Source organism: Ammospiza caudacuta, chromosome 1 (genome assembly GCF_027887145.1).
Source record: "Ammospiza caudacuta isolate bAmmCau1 chromosome 1, bAmmCau1.pri, whole genome shotgun sequence".
In the NCBI taxonomy this organism is placed as follows: domain Eukaryota; kingdom Metazoa; phylum Chordata; class Aves; order Passeriformes; family Passerellidae; genus Ammospiza; species Ammospiza caudacuta.
The window spans coordinates 52,410,736-52,424,196 of NC_080593.1; the positions used below are offsets into that span (position 1 = coordinate 52,410,736).

Consider the following 13,461-nt stretch of genomic DNA (forward strand, 5'->3'; position numbering starts at 1 on the left):
AGTGCTTCCTGCCACTTTCCAGAGAAACAGCCTGTTAAAAAAAAAACCTAGGAATATTTTAATGAATCCTGAATAGCTTGGGTTTTCCTCTTGACGGAAAGCAGCACCATACAGGCACTCTTTCGCTTAAAGTCTGTGGATGTACTTGGAGCACCTCAGGAACACTTGTGTTACTTTATGTTTATTAAATAACTCGCTGCGGGGAGCGGGGGAGCCCTTTCTCAGCGCTGGCGCCAGGGGAACAGAAGCGCTATGGGCACACACGGACCCTGCTATCCGTGACCTAAACGCGCTAAATTAAATCTGCGATGTTTCATTCCACGCACACACTTGGCCTTACAAATACTGGGAGCAAAATGACCAGAAGGAGAGCAGGACTGTTCGCAGAGGCCGAGAGGGCTCCGACTATTTCAGGGGGCAGAAAGGAGGCCGGAGCCCGGCGATGCGCCCCTGGGGCTGGATCGAACCTCGGAGCGTCTTCCCCAGTGAAACACCTCGGTTCTCCCTGGCCCGCACTGCTCTCCCTGGCGCTGCGACGGGACAGCTCTCCCAGAGGGACGGGACGGGCCCTAACGCGGCTCTCCCTGAGGGACGGGCCGGGACAGCGCTTCTGCTGCACCCCCCGGGACACCCGCGCTGCTGTGAGCCTCTGCTCCCCACCATCCCCGACAGGAGGGCAGGAGCTGCGTGAGGGCCACGCCGCTTCTCTGCGAGCGGTGCCGCAAAGGCACGGTCATGCCTTGGGCAGCTGCCGGGCAGAAACTGCCGGGAAGTAGAAAATACACACACACACACACACACACACACACCCTCCCGAGCAAGGAGGAACGACTGAACTACCCCTGCTCCCACCTTCTCTCATCCGATATTCCGGGACAGGTGGGGAGCCCGCCCCTTCTCCACCTCGGCGGGGCCGGCGCTGCCGGTTTCTCCTCCCCTCTCCTCCTTGCTCCCTCCCAATCCTCCTCCTCCTTGGCGTCCCCAGAGGGAGCCCCTGCGCTCCGCGACCGAGTGGAGAGCGCAGCCGGGCGCACCCCGTCCCACAGCCGGCTCCAGCCGCTCCGCAAGCCCTTGTGCGCCCGCCGCCGCCTGCAGCAGGAGGAGCAGAGGCGGGAGGAGGAGGAGGAGGAGGAGGAGGAGGAAGGCAGCAGCCCGCCCGCAGCGGGGCACGCACGTGTGCTCGCAGCCCTCGACGGCCGCCCTCCATCCAGATCCAGCATGCTGCTCGGAGCCGCGCAGGGCAGAGCGCCGGAGAGGAGCTGATCGCTGGATCGCTGCCGCGGGACAGGAGCAGAGGGGAGCAGGAGCGGCTCCGCGGATCCCCCCGTGCGCCCGTCCCGTCCGAGCCCCAGGCGCCCCGCCGAGGGAGCGGCGGTCCCGCAGCATGGGCGGCCGCAGCCCCCTCGCTGCCGCCGGGCCCCGCGGCGCCGCTGTCCTGGTGCTGCTGCTGCTGGGGCGCCTCGCTCTCTGCCTCGCCGTGGAGGGAAAGAAAGGTAGGGGACCGGGGGGCCGGGAGGGTGCGGGGTCCCGCCGCTCTTTGCCGGCTGCGCACCGGCGGACCAGGGAGCCGGGGCTGCGGGCGGCTGCGTGCCGCGGCCTCCCGTGGGGAGAGGCGGAGGGAAAGTCCCAACTACTCATTTCCCTAAGAAAAAAACAACAAATCAAAACAAAAAACCCACCCCAAAAACAGAGAGAGGGGAGAAATGCGGAGAAAACCAAACCTATAGCAGCGATCACGCAGCCCTGACTTCCTGATTCTTGGCTTATTTTCTTTTGTGGGGGTGGAGGAAATAAAAGGGAATAAGCCTTGGCACATCTCATCGGTTGTGCTTCTCTTCTTTAGTGTTTCTTTTTTTTTTCTTCCCCCCTTCCCACGTTTCCCAGTCGCTCCCCGGAGAGCACTGCCCGGCTCAGCCCAGCACGGCACGGCCGCTCTCGGCTCCCCGGCACCGGGGAGAAGCCGCTGGGCTCCCGAGTCAGCGCCGCTCCGGTCACTAACCCGCTGTCGCTCTGACCCGGACACCTCCGCTTGTCCTGCTCAGAAACAGTCGTAGTAATAGTAGAAGGAGGTATACACCTGGGGAGGGGGTGACTGAATAAAAGCGGAACTTCGTGTGGGTTCTGATTCCCCAGCTATCAGAAAGAGCAGCGATTTATCCCTGCCCGACCCGGCGCGAAGGAGCCGCCGTCCCGTCCCGTCCCGTCCCGTCCCGTCCCGTCCCGGCGGTGCGTGGGAACGGCGCGGCGGGGCTGGCTGTGGGGCCGGGCCGTGGGGCTGCCGCGGGGGCTCGGGCTTTCCTTCTTCATGGGAGAAGCTCTCTCAGAGGGTGAGAAGACGTTTCTGGCCCGTCAGACCCGTCACATTTTCTCTGTGTGTGGTGTTCTCTTTTGTGAGTTTGGAGAGCAGGCCCCGGCTGCTGTTCCAGCCGGAGAGCAGTCCTCTTAATCTTGGAAATCTGCCAGCCAGAGGAAAAAATGCACATTTGGGTGGTTTGGTTTTTCTTCTTTTTCCTTTCATTCTTTTTAAAGAAAAAGCGGGAGAAGGGAACTATTACTTTCTAGAAGGGCTGATTGCATGGCTTAGAGCAACTGAGTTAGAGTCTTTCGTGACTGTGGACTGTAAAGCCGCCCTGAAAGTGAGGAACACCCCATCCAAAAGAACTAGTTGCACAACCTTTAAAAAGCGGAAAGATTCTCTTGTTCCAGAAATCAAGTTCATACCTGTTGTTGATGTAACATGGGCAGTTTTTCTTTCCTGGTTTTCATTTATTTTTTTTTCCCTCACCCTTTGAAGGTGATGAGAAGTAAAGTGCCTCCCATCTGCTCTGCCTGTCTTTTGAGGTGCAGTCTCAGGTGCACATGCCCTGTATAGTATGCTAAGGGTGAGGAGAAATACCTTGTTTATAAGGTTTAATTCTTTGTCTCATAAGCTTAGGAGGTTGCCAGTTTTTTGGTGATAACTAAATAATCAATGGCTACGTGATAAATCCAATGGAGGTTATTCTCAGGATGTTGTGTCAGCAAGTAACTGTTCCTCTGGTAGGAGCTGGAGGCTCAGTGGCAGAGGTGAAGGCAGAAGGATTTCTTCAGAAAGCACTAATCAATTGATTGGACTTCATTAACTTCTCCCCACACTTGAAGATAAGCAAGGATATTACTCAGAGGCACAAAATGAAGCAGCATCTGAGAATTGTGCATTACTGATTTGAAGCAACAGGTCCAGCAGGTAGCAGAGGATCAGTGTATGTTCGGGACCGCCTCCTTGGTCAAATGATAAGATCTAACATCAGAATTCAGAGAAATGCTGAGAGGAAGCTTGCTGTCATCAATATATGCAACACTTCTGCAAGTTCAAATTGCATGTGAAATGACACTTAAAACTTCAACCTGATTTGTTCTGTTACCAAATGGAGTGGTCTCAAAAAAAGAAAAGGTGCCTGGGCAGCTGTTAGAAGAACATCAGAATCAGCCTAAAATGTCCTATCAACATAATGTCTGAATGGAAATTTAAATACAATTGTATCTTCTCCCAAAATTGTAGAATTAATTTTCTTGAAGATGGATGAGAAAAAACTGGTTTTATTGTAACATTGTAATCATTAAGATACAAACAAGCCTAATTTAATATATTCTAGAACCAAACAGCATTGCTCAAAAGTGAAGTACTCTCATCACAGGGATCAATACCCATCTCTGTGTACCTGCTCTGATGTTGGCCCACATTGAGCACGGTGGAACTAATCCAGATTTCCACTAATGTGCCCAGGAGGCCTGCTTGGTGGTACCTGCGATAAATACTGTGATAGCTGGCATGCCACTTACTGGATGCATTTGACCCGTGTTCTTTTTGTGTGCCAGTGCTCAGTGACAGTGCTACGGTTCAGCAAATTGCTTTTAGTTGCTATATATTGGTTTTATATCTGTAGTTTTGATCTGTAGCTGCAGCCCTTGTGGGATGGGAGTGTGCTGCTCCATGTTGGGAGTGTGCAGGCAGCCGTGCCAGGCGGCTCGGAGCTGCCCGAGTGGGCTGTGGTACCTTTCTGTACCGTGAGACTTATACAAAGAGTTCTGATTTCTTTAAGGGTATCCAAGTGTTCATGTCTATGTGAAGTAAAACATTTTTGTCTGGTATCCTGTGCAGTGTTTACGTGTGGGCTCTGTGTGTATTTATGTTGAGTATTGTCTTGTAGTTTCTGCACTGTGTATTATTCCATGCTCACTCGTGACAGATGCCTACAAATAGAGGAGTCTTTGTGGATTGTGCAGAGCTTGATCCAGTTCTGTGCAAGCATCCAGTGCTTTTTTAGGTGCACTCCAGTGTAACCTGGCTGCTGCTCTGTGGAGCAGAGGTCTGTCAGGAGCCTGTGAGTTGTGCCTGCGATGGGGGCCTCCCAGGAGCAGGGGGCTGCCCACACATCCGCAGGGTGGCTGAGGAGTCAGCAGTGTTCTCTGTCTACCTGGTACCAGGTGAAGGATGCCTCATACTCCTGTTAAAGTCCTGGGAGAGCTGGTACACTATTCTCTCATTCCTGTGTTTGTATTACCACTGACACAAGCAGAATTTTCTGTGTGGACAGGAGCTGGTAGTATGTTTGTGTAGGTATTTGTTATGTGAGGTCTTGTCTATACAACCATTTATTATTTTCTATTTCCTTGGTAAATGACCAAACATTTTTGGATTTGCAAACTAAAATGAATCAGTGCAGTCATGATGGTAAATACAGTTAGAGAAATGGAAACTTAGATACTGATACGGCCCAATTTGCTGAGATAATAGAAATAAATAAATAGTGTTGAGTGTAGAGCTGCTTTTATTCCAGTGCCTCAGTGGAGAACAAAAACCAAAGTTCATCATTAAGAGCAGTGAAGGGAAGGTAAAATGCTAGCAAATCATCTCCTTTATTCAGGTAATCTGCAAAATATTTTGACTATGTGCAAAATTTTACAAGGGAGATTGGCCTCTCAGCAAAGTGTGTGTGTGTAGTGAGCAGACTAAATGCTGAAGTGCTACTAAATACAAATGTGTTATTTCTTGCATCAAGAGTATATTAAGAGAATTGCAGATAATTAGGAAATCAAGATCAATGCCCTGGAGACTTTACAATCAGAGTAGTCAGTTGTAATTTATTTGTTAATTTATAAAGAGAGATTTTTGGGGAGTGTCGCACAATGCCATTATGGTCCTCAGGGCTGACTTTTGCATTTAGGTATCCATGTATCACTGAAATCGCTGGGATATGCTGGCTTTAGCAGCAAGATAGCTGACTAGCCAAACCAGTTCCTTCAGAAAGTGTCCTTATCTTCCTTGAGCACAAACTGCCTTTGCTTAATAGCTCCTCGGAAACAAGCCTGGTGGAAGGTTTACTTCATTTTTGGGAGGATGACAGTACCTTCATGGAATGGTTTTGCATAGAAACTGTTGATGTTGCTACAAACTCTTGCTCTAGCCCAGGTTTCAGTAGTATGTGTGTGCATCAGAGAGTACAGTCACACCGTGTATGAGTGGATTATCCCAGAAAGAACTGACACTCAAAATTGGTGTCAGTATGTTATGTTATAAGCACCAGCATTAACAGGTATGAGAACTTGTGTTATATCTCATGTTAGACTTGGATCTGTATTGCAAAAGTGTTTGTGTAACAAAAATTTGACTTGTAGAACTTTTATTTGAGGGAGTCAGAACAGGCTGTACTCACAAAAACATCTTCTGGCTGTTCTATATTAGGAACACTTCCTGGGGTGACCTGGCTGACAAAACTTTATAAATCTAGACTAGTCAAATTCTGTAAAAAGATTACTTGCTAGATAGAATAATTGCCATTTTGGAATTGTGTGAATTGCATTAGGCATCTTCTAATTGTGTTTATAATTTCTCAGACCCCTGTTCTGCTGTACTGCTCTCCTTGGACATTTACTTACTAGTGGAAAATGAACTTCTGTCAGTCTGGGCTGATCTGGCACAAGAATCACATCCAACTTGGCTGGGAAATGGCTGGCTTTGTCAGAAAGAGAAAGTTATTAGGAAATGCAGCAGAGCTGTTATTTGGGAGGATCGTTCTCACTTTCTGACTCCTGCATTTGCTTTGTGGCAGCTGTGGGAGGTGTGAGCCTGCGATGAGCACTGGAGCAGCAGTGGCTGTGGTGACAGGGATAGTTGTCTGTCTCGCACTCGCCTCGAGGTTAGCTTGAGCAACACATCTTGCTCTAAGTGCAGAACTTGCCTCTCTGGGTCCTGGGCAGTGCTTCACCCAGCACCTGTGCTAGGGACTGTGGCCAGGAGCTGTGTGATGCTGAGCTCTGTGGCAGAGGAACAGGGATAACAATGAGGGGCCCTCACCGCTGGAATGCACCCTTCAAACAAAGCTTCTGCAATGCCACACACCTCTGGTGATGAGGGTGGTACAAGAGCTGTGTTGGATGTGACACATCAGAAGTCCTCCATTCCTGAGAACTGCTGCTGTTCATATCTTGGTTTTACAGAGCTTGTGAAATCCATGAGTACGTGGAGGGCTTGTACTATGGGTTTGTCAGCATTGTGTAGGTGTTGGTGGAAAGTGTTTAAGTGTTCAGGTGAATTATGTTTTTCCAGGCATTAATGGTCCACAGTGTGGAAATCCTCTCCTTAGTGTTTGGTGTGGACTTTGACAGTCCTTGTTCAGCTTAATACAGTACACACTGATCCTGTTAAGTACATACGGATTTGACCTTCTCCTTCTTCCAGGAACTTCCAGGAACACTATTAGTAGGTACAGTATGAGACCCAGTGGTGTTTCAGTGCATTCTGATTATGTTACTTCTTGACTTCCAACTATGGCAAACAGAATTGTAATGCTTCCTTTTTTATGGCTGAATTTTGCTGACCTAACAGTATTGAGTAATAGTGTATTTTTTTTTTTAATTTCAGAAATAGTTACAGAACATTTGGCATTAGTATGTGCAGAAGAAGTCATTCTTAAAGGAAATGTGCAAAAAATATGTACTCCTCTGTACAGAGAAGCTGGACCAAAATAAATATCTATTTCTGCTGAAGCAAGGTGTTTATTTATAAGGAACTGTGACACAACTTTGTTGTTTGTCTTATGGGGGGAATGTGTAGGTGTGGGTATTGTACTCTCCATGCTTAATGTTATTAAGGGTTGTTCAAAGGAAGAAACATGAGAAACCTACCTGTGAGATTGTGTGTTTGAACAGGAAACCTTTCTGATGACCAAAGTGAAAAGATGGGGCCATGTGTGTTGGCCGTTGAGCTAACAAGTGCAAGTGCTACCACAGCACACCTATTTAAAATTATTTTTTAATGAGCAGAAGGCATACTTAGGAGAGAGACACGCTGGATTTATGTATCTCGTAGGGTTGTGTGAGCTTTCGTTTGGAAGCTTCAATGCAAAGTGGGTTTTGCCTGTTGACAGATCCATGCAGGGCAGGTGCAGGGATTCTCCTCCTGCCAGCGTTCCTTCGTCTGCCCAGCACATCTGCGTACATGAAAGAAAACATCTACGTGTTCACATGCATGTTCTACTAGCAGAGTGCATTGAATCATGGGTGGCTTTTGTTTGTTTCAGTGGTTGAGGAGAAAAAAAAAACCCTAGAAAAAAAGAATAATTTCCAGTCATACTGAAACAAGTATGTCAGGGGTGGTTTTAGTGAAGAGAAAAAAAACCAACAACAAAACACCAAGAAAAAAAGCCCTGTTTTAATATAATCTGGAAGATCAATTGGACTTGAGACTATTTCTTTTCAAGTTGGGTAAGAAGCAAAATGAAATGTTGTTTGAAATGAAAATTTGCAGGTTTATTTTGAAAATACCAGAATACCACTTGATTTTCTTATACCTCCCTCCCACTTAGTTTTTTAGCCAAGGCATGTTTGCTGAGCTTGGCTCAAAAAATTAAGGCTTTGGGAGTGGGGTAAACTGTCATTTGTGTACACATTAATAGTTCTGCTCTGATGTCTGTGAGTACTGAGATAAATCAAGTCCAAAACACTTGTGATCACTTTTTTCTAGTTTCATAAATTGAAATGGTGAAATTGTAAAAACAGTGAAATGGGGATAAATAAATAGGTTTAAATTGGAAGAAGCTTGGTGTCCATCACCTCCCTGGCCTCCACATGTTTGGCACCTTCACCATGCATAGCTGAGCCCCGGTGGAGGAGCCCGAGCCTTGCAGGCTCCTTGCTGGAGGCGGGCTGGGGCTCTGGGCACGGGGGGGGTGACGCTGCTGAGCAGTAGCAATGCCCCAAGGGCCAGCAACGCTTCTGTGTGGCTTAAAAACCTTCTTGTCTAGCAGTTACCTCTCTCTGGTTGCTTTACCTTGCAAAGGTGCTGTGTGAAAGGTGGCTAGCCTTCCCAGGAGTGTCCTCCAGTTCCTGGAAAAGTCGGGGATTTGCCAGCTCCCTCCCTCCCGAAGCGAAAAACTGGAAGTAAGCATTCAGGGCCAGCAAAGGCAGTGGTGCCAGAGCCACTCTGCTGGGGTGGATGGCTCCTTCCTGGGCGCAGAGACCAGCAGGGTTGGATGGGTCAACAGGGACCATGCCAGACAGGATGTTTTCTGGGGAAGAGGTGGAAGGAAGGAGAAGAGGATATAAACCAGCTGTCTTGATGACAGGATAGTAGTATTTTAGCTCTGGCTTTTATAAGAAGAAAATTATCACTTTGTGGAAATGGCATTTGTATGTTTGGTAATCAGGACATAGTGGCATAATCCCTGCCTTCCCGTCACCAGATTCTGCAGTAAATACAAAGATAAGCAGGAAAGCCTTGGAAATCAGCCAGCCTTGGCACTGGGGCACTGCGAGCTCGCACAGCGCTTTTCCTAGATAGGGAAAAGTATTGTTTTACCTATCATGATTCAAGGGCTCGAAGCCACAGAGACTTTGAATGCTTGCCTGAGGCAATACATCTGGCCACTGATGAAGTTGCATGCTAGTATTTTGGCCTCTCACCCCATGCCCAAGCCGATGATAAACACTGCCTGGAGTTGAAGGTAACCAACATCCTACTTGGGGCTTGTTCAAAAGCTTTAAAAAAATGTCTGGTGCACAGCATCATTTCTTCCCTTTCCTGAAGGCCCTCCTGTGTGCCCTTCCCTGGGGACATGTCCCTTGGTGGAGGCTGTCTGGAGCCTGGGATGAGGTGACCTGTGGTGGCATGCGTCTGGCTTGGCTCCTGGCGGCTGAGGCGTGCTCACTGCCTGCCTGTGGTAGGGCCCAGCATGCCTGGCCCCTTGCTCCACTGCCCCGGGGAAGCCCCAGCACCTCCTGAAATAACTGCACTGTGAGACAGTAGCTGCAGATCAAGGCTGGGTGTAAGCAGATGCATTGTTTCCTAAATTATGCTTTTATGTAGCTGCAGCACAGTTATGATGGCAGTTCTCACATTTGCAAGGCCTAACTTAAAAAAAGCCCCTAAAACCAACCAACTAAAAAAAATGTAGCTTCTTCTGTCTGGGAATATGTATTCGTGGATATGTATTCCCTCCCTCTCCCCCATTAAGGTCTGAGACATATGTGCAATTCTGAAAGTTAAGTTTGAATCATGTCTGAGACAGTGGATGTTTCTTCTTGAGAGCTGTGTACTTCAGTTCTGCAGAGTGAAGTTCCAGCTGCATGTGCAGTTCCCTATTACTAAGCAATTTTTTCGTCCTAAAAATACCAGGTTTTCCGTTGCATTGGAATTATTATTTTTTAAATTCAATTTACAGTGTTTTTGTAGATCCGTGATGTTTCCCGAAGTTCACTCGGGAAGTAAAACTAAAGAAGGAGGCAGGGTTCAAGGAAGAAGCTTGTTTTAGCAGTTGGGTCAGTTATTTCAACAATGCCTTTAGCAAAGAAGTAAGAGGCTGTTTGCACAAATCAGTAACTAGTTCCCATGATTCAGATTGAATCACGTAGCTCAAGTCATTTGAATAAATAAATGACTTCTAGTAAGTGAGACAACCTCTGCAATTAGGATGGCATGCTGCATATTTCATGTTATTTATTATGTGGTTTTCAATAGATATGATTAAGCTGGTTTACACTTGGAATGCTAGGTAGCATTTCAACACAAGCCACTTAACCAAAGCTCACATTAAAATGAGGTGCACATATGTTTTGCACAAGTGGCATTGTGCTGTATCTTCTGCACTTTTATTTTCTTGTGAATTTTCTACAAACAGATTCTTAACAGGAAAAAGAAATCACCTGGTCAAGGGCACCTCCATTTTCTGTAATTGTAGTGGGCAATTCTCAAGCAGGTGCTTTGCAAATATTTACAGTTGTTGCAGTCTTAGCTTTCCTTCGTGTCTTACTTGGCCATCAACTCCTATGGATGCAAATAACCAGAGGTGCAGAAAAGTGCTTTTCTCAGACCTGTTCCATGGATTATGTGCTGTCCCTGGTGTTTCCAAGGGGATGTGCTTCGTGGATCACCTGCAACTTCTGCTCTTGGATTTGGACTTTGGATGAGAGCATTGCAATTCAATGTAGAAGACAAGGAAGAAAAGGTCTGCTTGTCCTTTGTTTCCCGATGTTGTTATTTCGTAGTTTTGTTTTAATTGTAAGTAACTATGTTATGGAACTGAAAAATCCCAGGCGGTTTTGGTGTTGTGAAAATAGTATTTAAAAAAATGCATGAGCACTTTACTCCTATGTCATACTTGTTGTGCCATGTACAAAACAATATTAATTTAAGAAAATACACCCATATCAAAGGCAATATGATATGGAGCCGTGGGATATGGTAAGATTTGTAGTCTTGAATTATCACTGCTCTATTATCCTGAATAGAGCAGTGATCATCTGCTCTATTCAGGATAAATTTTTGCTATCATCTTTCTTTCCAACTTTTTCAGTTAATATAGCATGAAAAGTACAATAAACACAATTTTACAGATTTATACAAAACTGATAAAAGAGATTTCAAAATAATGAAAATAATAGATCTTCAGTGCCAGATAAAAATACCATTTTACATATGTGATCACTTTTTCTTCTGAGAGTGGAAATTACATGAAGGCATTGGTGGTGAATTTTATACAAACTTTAGAAGCTGGGAGAAAAATAAAACCTTCCTCATTTCCTTTAATCCTTGGGAAGGGACATCTGTGATGTGAGCAGATATGACTAAAGTTTGACAAATTTGTTTCTCATGTGTTAAATCTGAAGGTTCACAGACCATCTACTGGGCACATGAATACAAGGAAATCTTCCCCCACAAAAATGTAGGGGAGATATCCTCAAGTCTGAGTGACTGGTGGGCATGATGTTTTGGAAACTGCTGAATAGCAAGGGCCTTTAAAAATTAAAATCTAAGTTACAGGAGTGCAGTGGTTTTTCTCCTCCATTTTTATTGCTACCTATTTCTCATGAATGGAATTTTGACATTCTCACTTCTTGAATAGGATTCAATTTATTTTGCTGCTCTTGAGACTAGTTCAGCACCAAGTACATGCCTTTTCTTTTTCCTTTCCCATTAAAAACAAACAGAAAACCCCAAGTGAAAAACCGATTAAACCAGAACAAAACAAACCGATTTTTTTGGAAGCAGAAGTGTTAGTTGGCAAAATCCTGACTCTGGAAGCTGATTTGTCACAGCTAGACCATAATTGGAGCTGTTAGGTTTCCGCATGAACATGGGTTTTGCACCACAGAGCAGCGGGTAGGACGTGGGGCCCTTGGCATTTGAGGAGAGTTGGGAAATGGTGGAAGTGTGACCTCCACTTCTCTCCCTTAATCTGGTTATAAAAACCAAGCTGTCGGAAAACCAGTCACATCTGCCCTCTCTCAGGTACTGATCCAGGTCTTTCCTAATGGAAATGGTAATGTGGTAATGTGAACATGAAGAAGATGAAGTATGCCCAGCAGGAGAGTTTTTTCCACCTCAAGTTCCATATTTGGATTGTGACTGGCATCAGAATGCTGAGACTGTCCTTAGTGAGACACAATGGCCAGCAGGGCACTGATTGCCTGTACAGATGGACCATTTGGTGTTTGGCTTTCTAATGAAAAAAGCCCCTTCTAGCTGGTCCTTGTGTACCCAAACGTGTTGGGGACACAGCACTGGCTTCTATTCAAAGTTTCACTCGTGTAAGAGAGGAAGTCAACATGAGAACTGAGCTGGTGTCTGTGCAGCAGACTGAGCAAGGTGCTGGCAAGGTGGTATCAGCCCCACACTTTGCCTTATTGCCATGTTTGTAACGTCTGGGTGGGTACTGATGCTATTATCACTACCCCAAAATTAATGGCAGAAGTGCAGTCTTTGAGAGTAGGAGCAGGGACAAGTATTTCACAGCAGATCTGGAAGGGAAAGCATGTAGGACAGATTTATGTTGTGTGTTCAGCTTCCACCTGCCTGTGAGGATAAGTAACTGAGTTGCAGCATTTTTGATTTGGTGTAAAAGTAATTTGTAGTTCCTAATTTGACCTCTTGCAGTGAGGAAGTCTGCAGTAAGAGGTGAAGTTGAAACTTGAGCATCTTCAGTTGTCTGCTAGGATCTCATTATTTCTTAAAACATCTGTTCTAGGATACATGCCCAGTTAGTGGATCAGTTTAATATTTGTCTTTTTGTTTTGAATTTGAAAGGATGACCACTGAAATACTCTCTTGTTTCCATCTGGTCTTCAAAAAGTAATTAAGTGTTGAACAATGGTATTGTCAGTCTGTTTCCTACCTAATAAGCTCTTCAAGGTGCTCTTGTTAATGATTTTATTATTTCAAATCTGCTCTTGTTCTCTCTTTCTCTCCTTAATGAGGCAGCTCCCCTAGGCAGCATTGGTTTATCACAGTTGTCTATGGTAGATGAACTAATCCAGCACCAAGGAAGTTTGTGTTCAGCAGTGTGTAAGATGCTCCCATCAGTATGTGTGGGTAATTCTTGCTGACACATGAAAGACTTCGCATGTGCAAAAAAGGAGGAACAGACCCTTTTTCTAAATGAGGGTCATCTTGATTTGAACAGCAGCAGTCTGGTTTGCATCAATGAGCACATGCTATCCAGTGAATTAAGAGTAAAAATAGCTAATTAACACCTTCTCTATTTCTTTTCTGTCTGGTCATTAGTTACTACCAGCCAAATTAATTCCTGTCACCATAGAGCATGGAAGGGCGTCAATGACAAATTCGGGTCAAGAATTGAATCCTTTGATTTTCTGGGGAGAAATATTACCTTTTTTATTGTATTGCCTGTATCATGTAATGTAATACAAGTATTCTAAGGTCTGTGTTTCGTATTTCACCTTATGAAGAGAAAATCTGAATTGATTTTTGGAATTTTAAAGAAAGGCTATTTTATCCTGTTTAATATGGGACATATTGGGTCCTATCTGTGGACTAAAATACAGCTTCAAAGACTCAGATAATTTCAGAAATAGCAAACATATGACTTCTAAGTAAACAGACTGATTATAATAGAGAAGATTAGGAAATGGATTGTTATGGGCCAGCTCTGTACTACTGAGAGAGATGATATCGTACTGGTGATC

At 45.7% G+C, this 13,461-nt stretch overlaps 1 protein-coding gene across 1 annotated transcript in view; it reads left to right on the plus strand.

The window, feature by feature from the left end:
• Window positions 1-1,285: 1,285 nt before the first annotated feature.
• Window positions 1,286-13,461, plus strand: part of EGFR (epidermal growth factor receptor) — a 158,111-nt gene continuing 145,935 nt past the window's right edge. Inside the window, exon 1 of the mRNA XM_058811897.1 lies at window positions 1,286-1,493. Coding sequence (XP_058667880.1) covers window positions 1,385-1,493 — 109 coding nt within the window. The 5' untranslated portion in view covers window positions 1,286-1,384. The remainder of the gene's footprint in view (window positions 1,494-13,461) is intronic.